The 20,166-nt window shown below is 39.0% G+C and overlaps 1 protein-coding gene across 1 annotated transcript; it reads right to left on the bottom strand.

The window, feature by feature from the left end:
* Positions 1–7,985: 7,985 nt before the first annotated feature.
* Positions 7,986–9,320, bottom strand: GJA8 (gap junction protein alpha 8). The gene has a single exon (XM_074190353.1). The coding sequence runs from the start codon at positions 9,318–9,320 to the stop codon at positions 8,031–8,033; it is 1,290 nt and encodes a 429-aa protein (XP_074046454.1). The 3' UTR covers positions 7,986–8,030.
* Between the last annotated feature and the right edge of the window lie 10,846 nt (positions 9,321–20,166).

Here is a 20,166-nt window from a genome sequence, read left to right as displayed (position 1 = left end):
TCATCCTTGATTTTCATGGGTAAGGCCTTCTTAGATAATAACATGAAACATTCACCAATAATTCTTAAGAGTTCGGTTAAAATCCAGAAATCTTATTTTTTTTTCTTGGCTATCTAAGCATACTTTCTATGTTCAATATTTTCTAATAATAATTGTGCTCCCTTACCATTAAACAGATTTTCTTGCCTTTACCAAAGTTCCAAATGATACTTTGCTCTTTATTTTTATCAATAAATTCTGCATTAGTGTCATCAATTATTTATAGGAATGCTATCTTCATGGCTAGAGAGAGCTATTACAGATTCAAGGCAATTTCTGACATCAAATAAAAATGTACTTTAAGAAGATATCATAGCTAAGCTTGGTAAATTTAAAAAAAAATGTTAAATTTAAAATAAATCTTTGAAAGGATAGTAACATCTGATATGGAAGTTTTAACTTCCAGAATTTTTAAAACTTTTATTTTTCCAATTACATGTAAAGATAGTTTTTAACATTCATTTTTTTTTCAGTAGGATTTTGAGTTCCACTTGACCTTTCCCTCTTCCCTCCCCCCTCACAATGAGGAATCTGATTTAGGTTATACACATACAATCAAATAACTTTTAGAATTTAGGACCTCTGTCATGAGATATATGAGGAAAGTTGGAATTGAGTTGAATTTCCCCGAGGCAAAATGATGATTTAGAGTTGGAACAGATCTCAGAGACCATCTAATCCAACCTATTCATTTTACAGATTAAGAAACTGAGACCCAACAGATTTAATAATTTGCCTAATGTCATATTGAAAGTTAAATGTCAGAGGGTGATTTGAATTCAAGTCTTATGACTCCAAATAAAGTTTTCTTTTCCGGCTATGAGTTAAGTTTGTCTTTGGAGCTCCTAAATTACCTATGTGCCCTTTGCGTTTCTTGGTTCCTGTTCTGCTAGTGCCTACCTTTGGTAGTTCTTGATTCTCTCCCACCCCATGATTTTGGTAGATCATGAAGTGTTATATTAATTGAAAAGTAGTGCTAGCTTCTGGTTCACTTTATTTGGGGTAGGGCACCCTTCCACTCATCTAGGAAGAATGGTATCTGCATATATATGGCTGCTAATGGAGGAGACTGGCTAGGTACTCTGGACCACTGAATGAACTTTCTGCATTGTGTTTCATATTTGAGTGCAGGTGATGAAATGATACTGAGCTAAATATTCCCAGTCTTGGAGACTATCCCATGAGTACAAGAGATTGGAGCTCCTGGGTCAGAGTTGTTTGGCAGCCGGAGTTTCTACATCAGAAAGGATAATTAATTAAGAGGAGAATGAGTCCAGTTCAAACCCTGATTTGTCAGAAGACATGAACCCAAATGAAGTTTTTCATACACTGCGGAACCAAAGTGAAAAATGAAATGTCTGTTTAGCAATCCTATATTCTGCTTCCTATTCTGAAGTCTTAGACTCTTGGAAGGGTATAATAATATATGTTAATTTACAGTACTTATAAGTCCCAGTGACAAATGTAATAGACTGAATTTCTTGATTTGAATCTTTTATTTTGTCTTTCTATATTTCTATTCCTTAAATTATTTCTTTCTCTCTATGGCTTATACTTATGGGCAACTGATTCTAAAATGCCTCCCATGATAATTTTCTGATTTTTCTACATTCAGTGCCTTTAAACTGTCTTTATGAAGAAGATATTCATAATACACAGATGGGAGGTATCTGAGTAGTCTGACCATTTAATTTTATCCCCCCCCCAATTTTAATAAACATTTTCTATATCTTATCTCTTTCTTACTTTAAGATTGAAGTTATTGACTATCAAGGTATAAATTGTTTTGGTTTGGAAGATCTTGTCAGGTTCTTCATATGATTTCTCTATGCTTAATCCTTTAAAAAAAGCTGCAGTTATCTGCATGATAGTGTGCTTACTTTTATACATTGTAAGCACTTCAAGGTAATAGCACCAAGAGTCTTATGAAATATTATTCCTTCTTGCTTTTAGATACATAGTGAAACCAATAGTCAAAATTCCCTTCTTCACTTTTCTGTGGATAATTGGTAAACTTTCTTTCCATTTACCTTCTTTATGTCTTCTGTTTGACTATGGTGAGAATACTAATGTCAGTATGATCCACTATTGGACAAAAACAACACATTTAGATAAGGAAGAATTACATTTTAATGTTTCCATTTTCTACCATTCCGTTAATAGCAAAAGTTTTATATTTTAATCTGTTTCAAGGGTTAGCATGACCAAAAGACTGAATCCATAGTGGCTAACCTTTTGGTGATGAAGCTTTCCACCGTCAGCTAGGCTTTTTACTCACACAACAAAGAGTAATTTCCTGGAAGCAGGTCCAATTTCTTTCCAGCTTATAAGATCTTTCCAGATTTTATACTCTATTGGCAGGGTCTTTGAGAATCAAGAATTAACTCTTTCCTAAGATGAGTCATAGGAGTAATATTTTATTGAAAAAATATTTGTTCTTGGGGTGGCTAGGTGGTGCAGTGGATAGGGCATTGGCCCTAGAGTCAGGAGTACCTGAGTTCAAATCCGGACTCAGACACTTAATAATTACCTAGCTGTGTGGCCTTGGGCAAGCCACTTAACCCCATTGCCTTGCAAAAAAAAAACCTTAAAAAAAAAAGAAAAAAGAAAAATATTTGTTCTTGTCAGATGTGTTGGCATATACTAAAAGGACCTCTCTGCTCTTAGAATACAACAGAAGATGCAGTTTGGGCAGCCAGGGCTGAGCAAGAACCAAGTTTTAGTAAATGTAGGCCTTATATACCATTACAACTATAATCCCTGCTATTAGGGGAGGCTGAGGCAAGTAAATAGTTTGAGTTTAATAATTCTAAATTGCAAAAGGTCCAAAGTCATTTGAGTTTCTAAGTTCAACACCAATATAGCAAATCCCCAGGAGCACAGGGTCAACAGACTGCCCACAGAGGGGTAAATTGGTATGGTTTGGAAAGAGAGCAAATTAAAGCACCGGTTCTAAGTAGTGGGATTAGGCCTATGAATGGCCACTGCCTTTTCAACCTGGATGATATAGGGACACCCCATTTCAAAAAAAAAGAAAAGAAAAGAAAAGAAGAGAAAAGGCTTTGTTAACAATGAATTTTCAATCCACATCAAATGAAGCATTATAAAGATAATCAAAAAGAAAGGGCAACCTAAATTGTTTGTTAAAGATTGTCACTAGAAGAGTGGATAGAAGATGTCCTATAGAAAATCCAAATAGAATTAGATTGTTCCATCAACACAGAGATTATACTGATTCATTTGTTTGCAAATGTCATTGTGCTGGCTGCACTGAACCCTGGGACATTATGGGATCCTCTCAGTGTGGTCCATTATACTTTGAATCAGATTGGCCCAGTCATTTAAATAGGAAAAACAAAGTGGATAAAGAGGAAATTCTGTGAAGATTATGACATGTACTTGAATTAATTTATGAATAATCCATTGAATTAACATATACGTATGTATATATATATATACATATATATATATATATGTATATATGTATATCTTGGAGCAATGCTAAAGATGAACAAAGAGCTAAACCCAGCATTCAATAGGAGAAAATAAGCTTATATTGCATTTATGAAATGTGTAGGAATTTCAATGTTCCCATATATAGAAGCCTATCTTTTAAAAATCAATATTCTCTTGAAGTAAGAAGCACTATGATCTCAGAAAAATTGGAATTTCAGCTGATCCACAGGACAATATGAAGACCCACTATGAGTGAAAGTAGGCCTCCAAATGACTGAAATGTAAGGAATGGCATAAAAGGCAGCATTAAAGACGTTTTTGTTGTTCATTTGTGAACAACTTTTTATGACCCATTTAAATTTTCATCATAGAGATACTGGAATGGGTTGCCATTTCCTTCTCTAGATCATTTTGAAGAGAAACTGAGGCAAAAGGGTTAGTGACTTGTCCAGGGTCATATAGCTGGTAAGTGTCTGAGGTCAGATTTGACCCATGGAAGATGAGTCTTCCTGACTTGAGACCTGGCACTCTATCTACTAGGCCACATAGCTACCAATTGAAGTTGTATACAACCATAAAAAGAAGTTGGTCTGTGAAGTAGCAAGGAGAGAGGTAACAGACCAGCAACTAAGTGTAGCACATTCTGAAAAATAGAGAACAAAAACACCTGAGAAAATTCTCCATTGCATTGGGGAGTTCCATTATGAAGGATTAATGGAAGGATGTGGGAAGTAGCTGCATAGGATAACTAGAAATGGCTCATTGACTTGTGTTCTGTACAAGAGTGATCACAGGTTGACTATATGACCACAGATTCACTATAGCATATACATACATATACATATATATATATATATATATATATATATATATATATATATATATATATATACATACCACACAACTTGAAAGGAATGACTTACTAGGATGTAATTTGGACTTCCCTTCCAATTTGAATGTCTTACTCTGTCTTGTCTCACTCACTTTAATTCTGAATTATTGAGGTTTTCTTTTCTATTTTTTTTCACAATTTTAATTTTCTTCCAAGAAATTCAATCCTCTTCAAGTAAGCATCATGCCCTTTTGCCAACTTTGTAAGGTTGGAAAGAGGTAAGTAGCACTCTTAACTTATTTAAAGGGAAGTGAAGCTTTAGAGCAAATGAACGATTTGCTTGGTATCTTTTTTGTTCAAGGCAGACAGTTGCCTCTTCTGACTTTATCCCTACCATGGTTTTCAAGTTGGGGGTAGGGGTGGTGGTTGGAAATAGCTTGATTCTCAGAGTTCATATCTGCCCAGGCTTAGTTCTTGCCTAGAACTACCATGGCTTCTTTTGAAAACATAGGAAGTGGATCTTCTTAATAGTAAATGACTTTGCCAAAATTCAGTAGCTTTCTCATCTCATTCTTACAAGAACCCAGTGAGGTAGGGAGGCAGAGTGGTTATTCTACAACATAGGCTCATAGGACCATCAATCTAGACCTGGAAGGGACCTTAGAGACCACCTGATCTAAACCTCTCATTTTGCAGATGAGGAAACTGAGACCTGTGGAAATTGTGATTTACCCCAAAATGCAAGGCAATGTACTCATGGCTGCCATTTTATAGATTCATCAGTGAGCTAGAAGATATACGTGTCCTCTAGTCCAGCTTCAGTATTTTATAGATGAGGAAAGAGGAGTTTCAAAGAAGTTAGTTGACTTGGCAGTCATCACACTGGTAGTGAGTTGCAAAGCTGGGATTCAAACCAGGTCCTATGACTCAAAGTTCAAAGTCAGTACTTATTCCATTGGGTCAGGTTAATGCTCTTCAAATTCAACCTAATACTGAAAGCCAAACACACTCCAAGGCTATCACAAAAATGTGAGGTTCCAGTAGTTTCCATGTAAGACAGTTCCAGCAGCATCTTTCTCTGCCTATAGTCCTCAGACACAGATACACACACACACACACACACACACACACACACACACAAACACGAAATGTACCATGGTCTCTAGAGACTGGTTTACTCCAATCATCTGGCAACTGACTGCATAATCCTCACCTTATCCCTGTGAGGCAGAAAAGCAGTGTCAACCTCTTTATAGAGAGAAACAGGCAGAGAGAGAGAGGTGAGTTGATTGCACAGAAATTGCACAAGAAGTAGAATTAGAAGCAGAATCTGGGTTTCTTGACTTCTGTGTTTGTTCTGTTTCTCCTGATGAGTATAGATGGAGTGTTACCTCAATATTCACTTTTAAGAGCATAAACCTTAAGCCAAATTGTTGTCTTAGCCACAGAATGGCAAGTGTTCATAAATACAAACAAATGTAACAAAGGCAGCATCAGTACCAAGTTGTCAGTAGCTTAGACATACAAGAATGGGTCCACATAGCAAGAAGTAGATTCCCTTAGAAGAGGATACAGATTTCCTTTCTTTTTCCTTTTTCACTAGTTTAGGAGATGGACAGTAGCATTTTATGGTTCCAGTTTGGCTTCCATTAATTCCCTCCAGTCCCCTTGAAAATGGGCCTTCAGGAACAAAGTTGCAGATCCAGTCCTTTTAAGGGAGCTTTCTCACCTTTCTCAACATGGAAGTCCAGTGATCCTGGTATAATGTTTACTGATGGAATCACTGGGTCAAGTCCATTGGAATTCCTATTCAGGGATTTTGATGAAGTAAGTATTGCTGACATGTTGAGATTCCAGGGGATCAGAAAGGGCCCCCTGTCAAAATGTATCTTTCCCGATCCAATCTGCCACATTCTGACATGCCTCCTTTAGAGAATTGTTCCTTTGATTTGAGGCATTGTCCTTTCCCAATAAAAAGGGCACATATCCCAACACTTAAAGGGATCTTAGTCTGGATGGTTTCAGATCATTTTCTTCTGTGGCAACTGACAGAAAAGAGTCACAAAGGAAATAGGGATTTTGATATTAAGGAGTAAGAAAGGTTAATTTTGGAATGTGGGGACATTGTCCCCTGGAAAGATAGATTTATGTAGGAGAACAGTGTGAGAGCTCTTAGACAACAGGAGGTGGGGAGGAAAACATTGGAGGGAAATAGGAGCAGAAAGGGGAATAGAATTGGAAGACAACCTTTGGCTTCTTCACAATTTTGCTTAAGGCGATCCCTCTAGACTGTTGTTCAAATCATTTTTCAGTCATGCCAACTCTTCATGGCCTCATTTGGGGTTTTCATAGCAAAGATACTGGAGTAATTTGCCATTTCCTTCTCCAGCTCATATTGTAAAGGAGGGAACTGAAACAAACAGGTTTAAGTGACTTGTCCAGGGTCACACAGCTGGTAAGAGAGAGATGAGGTGATTGCACAGAAATTGCACAAGAAGAAATAGAATAAAAGGAGAATCTAGGTTTGAACTCAGGGAGAGGAGTCTTCCTGACTCCAGGCCTGGCACTCTAGCTACAGTGACAAGTCTGCTTTCCAGACAAGGTTGAAGTTGACCTATGGCTTGGTTCAGTTGGGAAGTTCTGGCTTCCTTATATTTGCTTCTTCTCAGAAACCAGGTCGGTCCTTGTCCAAATGGTTGCCATTGCTTCCAAAACTTCACTTGTGACATTGATTCTGTTGTGTGGGGTAGGATGCTGAGAGACCGTCTAACTCCCTCTTTGCTTCTGTATATACAACCCAGGGGCCTGGTCTAGGGAAAGAGCCTCAGAAGGCTGTGCATACCACCTGGTGGGAAGCTCCCTTTTCTGATGGCTCTGTTGAACTGTTGTCAGGTGTTAAACTCTGTCTAAAAGTCACCTCTAGCTTGTAGTGTCTTCCCTCCAGAGACTGAGTCCAATCTCAGGCTTTAATGAAATCTAAGCTATCTGACTAAACTACTTGTCCTTGAAGAAAGAAGAAAGAGATTGGAAAATAATGAGGGGAAAGGAAGAGAAAGTGGGAAGACACCTCCAAGACTATGCTGACTGAGAAAAGTTGTTTTATAGGCTGAGGAGAGAGTTTAAGGTATAACCTTTCTCATCCTCTAGCTTAGGGAAGGGCTTCAAATACTGACCAATGAGAAGCCAGAGAATTCCTAGCTTGATGACTTGAAATTATACAGAATTTGGGCATTCTGTTCTATTCCTTAAATTGTAAAACCATCATGACTTGACCGACAAGATATGACTACAAAACAATGAGATATCTTCCATGAGGAATACACAAAATCAATACCTATAGTGGCTCCCATGGATGGGAGATATATGAAGTGGCTAAGACTAAGACTCATCACTCCATGAATCTGATCAGACGGACTCCTGAGATAAAATAAGACCAAAAAGGACTTTTGGGGGTTGGACAATTTCTGGCACTTGGGGATATTATTGCTTGATCTCAAGATAATGGTTCTACTTTGATGGTCTCTGGAGAAGGGAGAGTTTCTAGAAGGGGGTCATTTACAGTCTTCATTCATAGTGTAAACTAGAGAACCTTTCTGAGTGAAGGGTGAAAGAATGGTAGATAAGATTCAAATCATCTTAAAAAATCTCTTCTTTGTTTGCCTTCTTTGCTTGCTTTATGTATATTTGTTTGTTTTGTTTCTTCTCATACAGTCAAATCATCTGACCTTGCCCGACTACTGGCTTTGCTTAATCGACTGAGGGGTCTGGGGTCATCTGCTGCCAGCTCTGGGCACAGTGGCACCTTCTCCAGTGGAAGCTCTTGCTTATCTTTTGCCTTCTTTTCTCCTGGGGTTCCTGTCTTCTCCTTCTCCTCCTCCTGCTCCACAGAGGCTTCCTGAACTTCTGGGGTCATTGCCTCTGGTTCTGGCCTCTTTTCTTCCTCCTCTGGTGGTGCCTCTGCCTCCTCTTCTTCACTCTTTGCCTCTACTTCCTGTTCTCCCACTTGAGTATAGGAAGGAAGTGTTTCTGTGTATGCCCGGGACAGTTCTCCCAGAGGTCCAGTGCCAATTTTCTCTTCAAAACGACTGAAGGATGTGGCAGCAAGGGGTCTTGTTTCCACCACTCCAACCTCAGTTAGGGGGAAATAGTGGGATACAATTTTCTCTTCTTCTAGGAGCTGGTAGCCCTTGGCCTTTTGGATGGAGGAGACAGCAATAGAGTGGAGGGATTTCTCAGGGATCTCCCCCAGGGGTTGTTCCGAAGGTCTGTTGAAAGCAGATCGGATTCTCTTTAGACCCAGGTGGCTGATTTCCATGATGTTGAGGAAGAGGGACACAGAGGCCACAGAGAGCATGAAAAGGATGAAAATGGTCTTCTCTGTGGGTCTTGACACGAAGCAGTCCACCACATTGGGGCAGGGCCATCGGCTACACTGATATAAAGGCAGGATCCGAAAACCATACAAGAAATAATGTCCCACTATGAAGCCCACCTCAAAGAGTGTCTTAAAGATTATGTGGCAGATATAGGTCCTCAAAAGAGTCCCTTCCAACCGGAACTTTTTGGTGCCCTTGGTACTGTTGCTGCTCTTCTTGGGACTGCCTTGATCCAAGGCTAATGGCAGCCTCTCGCCATTGGCCCCTGACTGGCAGACTTCCTCAGCTTCCCTCTCTTTCCTCTTTTCTTCCATGCGGACATGATGCACAGCATGACCCACATATACTAGGGATGGAGTGGAGACGAAGATGATCTGTAAGACCCAGAGGCGAATGTGAGAGATGGGGAAGGCCTCGTCATAGCAGACATTCTCACAACCTGGCTGTTGGGTGTTACATACGAAATCTGACTGTTCGTCTCCCCATACAAATTCTGCAGCCGTGCCCAGGATGAGAATCCGGAAGATGAAGAGGACGGTGAGCCAGACCCTGCCGATGACTGTGGAGTGTTCATTCACCTCCTCCAAGATATTCCCCAGGAAACTCCAGTCACCCATTTTTCAGCACCTAGGGGGAGGAGAGTACAAAGAAAGAGAGTTCAAATCCAGCCTCAAATACTAGCTAGCTTTGTGACCCTGGGCAAGTGATTTATCCCATTTCTGTCAGTTTCCTCATCTGTAAAATTAACTGGAGAAAGAAATGGCAAGCCAGTCCAATATCTCTGCCAAGAAAACTCCAAATAAAGTCATGGACAGTTGCCACGAGTCATTTTGCTGAGGCAGTATGACTTAGTGGATAAAACACTGGACTTAAAAGTCACCTTGTTGTAAGGATGACCAAGGGAAAAAAATCACATAATGTATCTGAATCTTGGATTGTTCATCTCAATTATTTATTCTTTGTTCTCGAAGAGGACTATGACATCAGAGAGGTGATGCCATGGTAAACAAGTGAATTGGATTTGAGTGTGCTAAGTCACCAACTTTCACTTTCTCCTCTGGAGCATCTGGGTCTAGTGGCCAGATATGATTCTGAATCAGGGCAACTGGAGATAGTGACTTACTTAAGGTCACACAGCTAGTATCAAGCATCTGAGGTAAGATTTGAACTCAGGTCCTTCTGATTCCAGGGTCAGTGCTCTATCCACTGTGCCTAGTCACCCCTGTTCCTCTTTAAAATGGGAGGGACTTGGGGTGGCTAGGTGGCACAGGGGATACAGCACTGGCCCTGGAGTCAGGAGTACCTGAGTTCAAATCTGGCCTCACACACTTAATAATTACCTAGCTGTGTGGCCTTGGGCAAGCCACTTAACCCCATTTGCCTTGCAAAAACCAAAAAAAAATTTTAAAAATTAAAAAAAAATAAAATGGGAGAGACAACTAGGTAGCTCCAGAGAGCCCACAGCACTGAGCCTGGATCCAGGAAGACTCAGTTTCTTGAGTTCAAATCCAGCCTTAGATACTTACTAGCTATGTGACCCTGGGCAAATGATTTACCCCTATTTGCCTCAGTTTCCTCAGTTGTAAAATGAGCTGGAGAAAGAAAGGGCAAACCATTCCAATATCTCTGTCCAAGAAAACCCCAAATGAAGTCAGAGAGACAGACATAACTGAAACAACTGGACAGGACTTGGACTAGAGTTCTAATCCTCTTTCCAGCTCTAAGCTTATTATGTTTTCTTCTTTTTTGTTATTTATTTTTCCAATTATATGTAAAGGCAATTTTCAATATTCATTTTTGTAAAGTTTTCTCCCTTCCCCAGCCCTAGGATTGCTAGAAATCTCATATAGGTTATACAGGTACAATCATGTTACACATTATACTTTTTATTATCTTTATTATCTTTATTATATTTATATTATTGGAAACCTTCCCCTTTTCCTACTCCTCCCAGTGGATAGAGCTTTGACCTTGGAGTCAGGCAGAGGGGAGTTCAAGTCCAGCCTCAGACACTTGCCACTCACTGAGTGATCCTGGGCAAGTCACTTAACTCTGACTGCCTCTCATCCAGAGCCATCTCCAGTCCTCCTGATTCATATCTGGTCACTGGACCCAGATGACTCTGGAGGACTTAGCACAGTCCCCCTCACTCAAATCCAATTCATATGCATCAGTTCCCTTATGTCATGGTCTTCTTTGAAAATGAAGGACAGATATCACAAAATAGTGCAAATCAATAGGGTACCATGAGCCTTTGACTAAGGCAGGAAACCCTACGTCTAGATTTACCTTTAGCCCTAATTTTCTGTGTGTATACTTAGTCAATTATCAGTCATTTTACAATAAACATGTTCACTGGGTGGAGAGTAGGTCTTACTGGCTTAGAGTGGCAGCAAAGGAAGAGGAAGAGGAAGAGGAAGGAAGTAAAAGAGTCCTTAGGCAGCCTTTTCATTTGTAAACTTCCTTTTGCTCCAGGGCAATGCCATGAAGCTAGGAGAAGAACTGGAACTGGTGTAGTGAACTCCAAGGTAAGGAAACTCCAACTACTGATGCAGCTTAGCTTCTCATTTGAGAGGGATGGCTAAAACCTAAGAGGCTGAGTGCACAGACTTATGCCATCAGGATAAATCTGAGACAGGCTGGAACCCAGCTCCTTCTGACTTGGAGGCCAGCTCCCTACCCATGACATCACCGTACATCTCTGAGAGTATGAACAGGATGATATTTAATGACATTTTATCAAGAATAGGTCCAGCACAAAAAATGAAAATTGTTTTTTATAACATGGGATATTATTTCATAGATTTGAATATATTCCACAAATAAGTTCGTCTGCTCTGAAATAGAGCAACTATAGTTTGGTTGTTGGTCCCACGCTAAGCTTTGCAGACATTCTGCGTGTATGGCCTATTCCTCATTTGATTCACTGGCTTGATTTTGTGCATGTTATTTTCTTCATTTGAATCCAACTACATAGGAGTTTAGAGACACATAGCCTGAGGTTACCCCAACCAATTCTTTTCTTGAACTAATAACATTGATGGATTATCACTAAACCCAAACCTTCATGTCATAAAAGTTTCATCCTTTAAGCCATTTAGTAGATATCAACTTAGCCTCTTCCTGCCTAGTTTATATTGGCTCAGCCCCATCAGACCAATCTGCCTGACTCCTCCCTTGCCAGGACCAGCTTTTCTCTGTTTATCCTGTGCTCCTCAGATTGCCCAGTGAACCTCCTACTCTGGCTGTCAATCCTGGCCTGATGCTGGATCCCATTGGCTTAGTCCTGTTCTGGTACCTGCCTCATCCAACTCCCTCCGCCTAGTAGTAGACCTCTTGTTTATAGTACTGCTCTTTTGGCATTAATCACGCTCTGTTTTCACATGTGTTCATGGACTCAATTAGCACGGCTCATTGAAGGTAAGGAATGGTCTGCTTTTGTATTTGTATCTCCAACATCTAGTGCAGTACTTAATAAATTATTTTCATTCATTCATCCGCCCATTCATCCATTCATCTATCCATTCATCTATCCATTCATCCATCCATCCATCCATCCATCCATCCATCCATCCATCCATCCATCCATCCATCCATCCATCCATCCATCCATCCATCTATTCATCCATCCATCTTCCCCCAGCACCGCAAGTATATTTTGTTTCATAGTAAATGCTTAGTCAACATTTATTAATGAATATTTAAAGTTGACTAGTGCCTTGACTGACTGACTTTATTTTAGGTGCTTCTGGAACAAAGACAATAATGTAACAACATTTTCTATAGAGAGTATGCAAGCACATGAAAAGTTACATAGCAACTTTGGAATGGGAGACTACTGTGACTAGGGCCATTAAGTAGGCTTTGCGCAGGAAGCAGAACTTGGACTGGGTTTCAAAGGAAGTGAGGGAAGATGCAAAGGTGAAGGTGAAATGCATTCCAGGCAGGAGATTGGGTTAAGCAAAGGCACAGAGGTAGGAGATTTAAGTCAAATTCAGAGAATTGAAAATGAGTTCAGTTGAAATGTGTGAAGATGGTGCCTATGCAATGCTTTTTGAACATATACCTCTTCTCAATTCAATGCTATTGTTCACACTTTTTCTCCATGTCTGGAACTTTAGTGGTCATTTAGTTCAATTTCCTACCCCAAGGCAAGACACTCTTTCATATTATCCCTGATAGATCAAGATTCTGTTTTCATACCACTGGAGACAGAAATCCTATCCCCTGAAGCAACCAGTCCATTCATGCTATGGTGGTGAAAGATGAAATGATTATAGATAAATATAAATGATAATAGATTTAGTTATGCAAGGGACATGAGAGGACATCTGATTATTTCCTAGTTTTATAGTTTAGTGTGGTTAAATAACAAAGGTGGGTAGGTCTGTAGGACAGTTCTCTTTTATTTTTATTTATTTAAGGGGTTTGAGTGAGTTGCCCAAGGTCACACAGCTAGGCAATTATAAAGTGTCTGAGGCTGGATTTGAATTCAGATTCTCCTGACTCCAGGGTTAGTGCTCTATCAGTTCTAAATGTAAGAAAATCATTGATATAAAGAATGACAATCCTTCTATGCTTGTCCCTTCTAATCTATCATTAGTCCTCCTATACACTATTTTCTATTATGGAACATTGTTTTTTTTTTTTGACTCTCAAAGAAAGGAAACAATTTTATTGTTGCAAGAAGAATTTAAGTTACATCCAAAGAAAAATATCGTAGCATTGAGGGTTGTTAGAGATGGTAGAAAAATCTCTCCTCTAGAGATATTCCAAATTACTTAAAGCACTCTATAAATATGAGCTATTATTATTAATGAGGCTGGGGACATTTGAAGTGGGCTTGTGGGAGGTGGGGAGAAAGAATTGAGTGGGTGGGTGACTGTGATAAAGGAATACCAGTTAGTTCAGCAAAACCTGAATTAGGAGAAAAATCTTTAAAAGTTTAATGGAGGGTGGGTTGGGTTGGACATAGCTAGGTGGTATAGTGGATGCAGTCCTTGTCCTGGATTCTGAAAGAGCCAAATTCAATCTTAAATACTTAGTACTTACTAGGTATGTGAATCTGGGCAAGTCACTTAAACTCTGATTTCCTATAAAATAATTTAATAGGGATTTTTTTTTTATCCAAAGGGGCACCCAGAAATCTTTTGGTCAGATGAAAGCTGATTCTTGCCGGATGTCCAAAAGTCCAAGGGAGAAATCTTTGGAGGGTTAGAGAAGAAGGGTCTCCCTGAAGTTCTCCCTGAAGTCAGGAGAATCTCAGTTCAGATAGGATTCTCTTTCTGATTCTAAAAACAGCTAAAGATCCTAATAGTCTGTTCACAAGATGAATTTATCTCCACTAAAGAGCCAAGAGCTTTTAGGAAGGCAGACAAACTCTAAAGTTGGAACTAGGAAGATGTGAGTTCAAGCCCTTGCTTAGTGGTGTGACCCTGAGCCAGGAGTTCAGAAGACCTGAGTTCAAATTTGAACTCACTCAGCTTAGAAGCTGTGTGAACTTGGACAAGTCACAATCTCATCTGTAAAATGGGGAGAATAATACCATCTACTTACCTCCCCAAGGAAGTTGTAAGGATCAAAGGAGATAATATTTGTAAAGTGCTCTACTATAAAAATGTTAGCTATTATTTTATTATTATTATATTAATAAAATAATAATATATTATATTAATAAATTAAAATATTATTATATTAATAAAATAAAATTACAAAACATAAAGCACTATATAAATGCTAGTTTAGGCTGGCTATTTTCAGATCAGAGCTAGAGTTTTTAACTGGCATCTCAGGACAGATTTCAGTGGGCAAAGAGTCTGCAAACTTGGATGAGGATAATTTCTTTATTCTCACTAACCTCAAGCTGAAAATGCTAATATTTTATTCAATGATATATTTTTAAAAAATTTATCCTGAGAAGGGATCCATGGGTTTTTTCCAGAGTGCCAGAGAAGTCAAAGCACAACAATCATGAAGGACTCCTGATCTGGTTAGAAAAAAGGGGGCTTGGTGAAGGTCAGAGGGAACAGAGAGAAAACTGGGCCTCAAGCCTAGAACTTTGTCATTTCCCCCCTTTAGTTGCTATTTTATAGCCCTCTACGTTTTACTATAGTGATAATGATAAAAACATTTGAAAAGTCTATGCAGTCTATTTGCTAATTTCTAGGACCAATGACTAGAGTTACGCAATGATCTTAGGATAAGAGGATGATTGAAGTAGAAAACCTGGAGGGAGCACTGATGAGCCAAATCACGGTGCTCATTGCTGGAAGAAGACCATATAGAGTCATGGGAATAGGGTGGTGCCACGGGCTCTTCAGAGTTTCCCTTTGCCTCATTGTCCAAATAGCAGCAGCAAAAAATTCTATTTATGAGCTATGGTGGATCTGGGCAGTCTGGCTCTCTCTCTCTCTCTCTCTCTCTCTCTCTCTCTCTCTCTCTGTGTGTGTGTGTGTGTGTGTGTGTATAGGACATATACTGTGGAGGGAAGAGCACCAGTTCTCATTTTCTATACCCACATCTAGATTCACTTCTATCCAGAGTAGGACTTTTCTGAAATAGATCATTCCACTAAATTATTTTATCCCTCTAACACTTGCAAAGGGCAGCTAGGTGGTACAGTGGATAGGGTGCAGGACTTGGAGTCAGAAAGACTCATCTTCCTGATTTCAAATCTATCCTCAGATACTTTTTAGCTGTGCGATCTTGGGCAATTCACTAAAGTCAATTCACCCCAGTTTCCATTTCTGTAAAATGAGCTGGAGAAGAAAATGGCAAACCACTCCAGCATCCTTGCCAAGATAACCCCAAATAAGGTCACAAAGAGTTGGAAATGACTAAAAGAATAACTGAACAGCAGAAAGGGAATACTCATGGATGAACCCCAGACCCCTCTCTTGATCTTAACAAGATATTCCATCTCCCAAGTCCAGGCATTTTCATTGACTGTCCCTTGTATTGGGAATTCTTCCCCTCCTCCTATCCAACTTCCTGGCTTCCTTCAAATTCTAGCTAAATTCTCACTTTTTACAAAAAGCCTTTCTTTTTCCCCCTATCGCCAATGCCTTGCCTCTGTTGATTATCTCCAATTTCTCCTTTCTGCATATTATTTGTATATCATCTTTTGCCTGATGTCTTCCCCATTAGACTATGAACAAATTGTTCACATGGACTATCAGTGGCTGCCCCATGGTAGAGTATTCTGAGCTCATATTGGGCTGATTAGCCAGTAGGACACTGTGTAATTTATCTCAAACATAGTGATGTCATTTTTGTTTTCTTCAATAATGAAGGCAAGAACCATGAACAATTTGAGACTGTTTTGTTTATTTTGCTTTTCTTTGCAGTCTCAGCATTTAACACATTGCCTCACATACAGTAGGTGTTTAATTAAATGCTTTTGACTGACTAGTTTCTGTGTCACCTTGCTAGTCTTTCCAAACAGAATTGAACTCCATTACTATTGAGGGGCTGGGACTCTCAGCAGCTGGTATCTTTGTTACCACCAGAACCTGTCTGGTATCTGGTGTACCTAGTTTTCTCCAAGTTCTCCTGTCTTGAACCTTTCTTCCTATTAATTCAACTGAGGCAGGACTAGAGAAGAAAGAATTTTCTGTTTAAGAAGGCCTAGAGCTAATTAAAAAAACAAGCATATTTTGTTTTATACTGTTACTGAAAAGAGCTCTAGCCTTGATGTTTAGAAGAGTTAACTTTAAATCTTGATTCTGATCCTTAGAGTTCTGGAAAAGATTGAACTTCAGTTTCTTAAATGGCAAAATGTGCATAAAACTTGTACTCAGAGAGTTGTTGCAGAAAAATGCTTTGTATACTCTAAAACACTATAAAAATGTGAGCTATTTTGTCCTTAAATACTTAATAATAATAAAATAATAATAATAATGTTCTTTTTTTAGTGGAAAAAATCCTAGTGAAAGGATAGAAGGGTTTTATGTTATGTCTTGTTTTAAATATCGAACAAAAGCCAGGCCACAAAGATTCTAGTAGAAGTGAAAATTGGGGGCAGGGGTTGATTAGTCAGCACATGTGGTGAGCCAACTGGTCCAGAAAGTGTGGAGAAAAGTCTTGAGCTCGATAGACATCTATACTCATTCCCATCTGAGATATTTCTTTATATGTAAGAAAGGAGGTTACTTCTCTTGGGTCTCTGGATGCTCAGAGGAATTTTATTGGACTTCTATCCTCTCTGGATGCTGGGGCTCTGATAGCATCATAGAATCTCAATTTCTGGGTGAGGAAGGGTTCTCCAGGTATATTAAAAACAACAGGGGATTTCCATGCCCCTCTTCTCTGCTAAAAGCACTACTTTTGTCATTTATCATGTGTGATCTGAGACAAGTCATTTCACTTTTTGGAGCCTGTTCCCCCCAAAATCAGGGGTTTGACTAAATGAACTTCAGGATTTCTTCCTGCTTTAAATCTGTGAAACTGAAAATTGTTTAATTGAACTGATATCAACCTATTTTTTTTAAAGAGCCAATCCAATCATTCAGGCATTGGATATAACAACCTAGTTAGATCTTTATTTATAGTGCTTTCCATACTGTGATTTTTTGGGGGCAGCTAATCAGTGCCTGCCTGGAGTCTAAAAGATTCATCTCTGTGAGTTCAAATCTGGCCTCAAATATCTCCTAGCTGTGTGATCCTGGGCAAGTCAGTTAACCCTGTTTGCCTCAGTTTCCTCATCTGTAAATGAACTGAAGAAGGAAACCACAAAGAACTTTGGTATCTTTGCCAAGAAATGCCAAATGAAATCACGAAGAGTCTGATGTGACTGAACAACAAACCATGATTTAATTAGAACACGTGATTTACAGTCAGATTTGAATTTGAAACCTTGACTAACTATTTACTAGCTTTATGACTTTGGGCTTATTACTAAGCCTCTCTGGGCCTAGTTCCCTCATCTAGATAATTCCAAGATCCATGTTTTTGCCACTTAGCTTCTAAACAGGGGCAGTGATTAAGTCTTATGAGTTAGTTATCTACATGCAGGATCATAGGAATAAATTCAGAAAATTTGGAAGTGGATTGAACTTTGGATGTTGGATGATAGATCTAGCTAACATAATTTCAAGTGATCCGTGCAGCAAGGAAAAGCTTTTAACTTCCCTAATTAATTCTCTCTGTCACTTGGCACAGGGACTGTTCCACCCTTTTCATCTCTCCTCAGATTTTCACCTATCATTCATTGCTCTAGCTCTCTTCCCTCTCACCTGGGGTCCTAGTTTCCTGCTTTACTTCTCTATTACTGGACCTTCATCCAGGCCATGCCCAGTAACCATGTGGGTCCCTCAAGGTTCTGTCCTTTTCCTCTTTCCCCCCCACCATCTCACTTAGCAATGATTCCCAGATCTAAATTTCCCAGCCTTATTCACTTTCTGAGGTTTAGTTCTGTATCACTAATTGCCTTTCGTATGTCTTTAACTGGATGTCACGTAGATATATCATACTCAAGTTATCCAAAACAGATTGTTATCTTTCCTTCTCCAGATCTTCCCATCTTCCAATGTCACCAAGAACCACCATATGCTCCCAAATACACAGGCTCATTTACTCCACGTTTCCAATTTGTCACATAATCTTATCATTTGTCCCTTCATTATATGTTCCCTTTCTCTTCACTTACACCAACACCACCTGATACAGGAACCCCATAACCTCATGCTTAGAATATTGCAATCACTTTCAAATTGATCTTTTTGCCTCGGTCTGTCTCCACTCAAAATCATTCTTTATTCAGCCATCAAAGTGGGTTTCCTGAAATTTAATTCTATTCATTTCACTGTCCACCCATTCCCCCAATCAATAAGATTCAATTGTTCCCTGTCATTTCAAGGGTCAGATGTAAAACCCTTTGATCATCATTCAAAGCCTTTTACATCCTAACCCCTTCCTATTTTCCAGTCTTCTTACACTTTACTACTCTTCAAATAAATACTTTATCCACTGATGTGGCTCTTTTTGCTGTTCTTTGCATATGATCTGTGTGTTTATAACTTGCTGTTTCTTATGCCTGGAATTCACTCCCTACTTATCTCCATCTCCTGGCTTCCCTGATTTCCTTCAAGACGTGTTTAAATCTTATTTTTTTGCAAGAGAAATTTCTTGCTCCTCTTTGCTTCTAATAATTTCTCTCTGAGATCACCTTGCTCATGGGATGGATGAATGGTTTATTGGACAGAATACTGGATCTGGAGCCAGGAAAACTTGAGTTCAAATGTGACCTGGGCAAGTAATTTAGTCCTGTTTGCCTCAGTTTTCTCATCTGTAAAATGAGCTGGAGAAGGAAATGGCAAACAATTTCAGAATCTTTGCCAATCCAAAATGGGGTCAAAAGAATTGGACATTGTCATTTTTTCAATGAAATAACTGGACAACAATATACACATACCAGTCTGGAAAAAACATGGAAGCTGTTGTTTGCATACTGCTATCCCATAGAATTTGAACTCTTTGAAGATGGATACCATGTATTTATCTTATATCTCCAATGTTTATTGTAATTCCCTGCCTTTGTCTTTCAGTCTTTTTTATTTGTGTCCAATTTTTTGTGATTTCATTAGAGTTTTCTTGGCAAAGATACTGGAGTGGTTTGCCTTTCCTTCTCCAGTTTATTTTATAGATGAGAAAACTGAAGCAAACAAGTTTAAGTGACTTGCCCAGGGTCATACAACTAGTAAGTGTCTGAGGTCAGATTCAAATTCAGGAAGATGAGTCTTCATGATTGCAGGCCTGGTACTTTATCCACTGTGCCACCTAGCTGCCCAAGATAGTACATGCTTAATCAATGCCTACTGGCTGATGAGAAAATTGAAGTCATAGTGGGTTGCTCAAGAGCACCCAAGTAGTGGGTTACAGGGACAAGAGTTTAAGCTGAGTTCTCTGACCCAATCTTCTAACTGATTTACCATGAGATTCTGTTCCATCATCGAAGATAGGTGAAAATGTATCTTTCCTTTGACAGGCAAAACCCCCAGATATTAGCAGTGTCACAGTCACATACTGTGATGTAGATAGAAGGACCAGGTTTCCAATGAACCAATTCCATCTAAAACACACATAAAATCAATAGTCTCTCTAATTTATTCCTGCAGCATCAATCTCTGCTTCACTCAACTGTAAATCTCTGTGCAGCACCATTAACATTCTCCTTAGGGTAGGTAATACATATGTTTTTAAATTTTTAAATTTTAAAATTAAGAAAAAATGTAAATGTTAAGCTGTGTTTAATTGTGTTAACCTCTTATAATATTAACACCAACACAGTCTATTTATCTTTAAATACATGTATGGTTTTTATATGTGCAACTGCACTCAAATATTTATATGGAAAATGTATATATGAAAACATAGGTGTTCTTAATGTTACTCATATATCTATCTGTCTTATCACTCTTTTAAAACTATAAGCAATTCATTTATTCTTCATCCTTTGTAACCTCG

Source organism: Macrotis lagotis, chromosome 5 (assembly GCF_037893015.1).
Source record: "Macrotis lagotis isolate mMagLag1 chromosome 5, bilby.v1.9.chrom.fasta, whole genome shotgun sequence".
NCBI lineage: Eukaryota > Metazoa > Chordata > Mammalia > Peramelemorphia > Peramelidae > Macrotis > Macrotis lagotis.
This window is presented reverse-complemented; position numbering and strand designations above follow the sequence as displayed.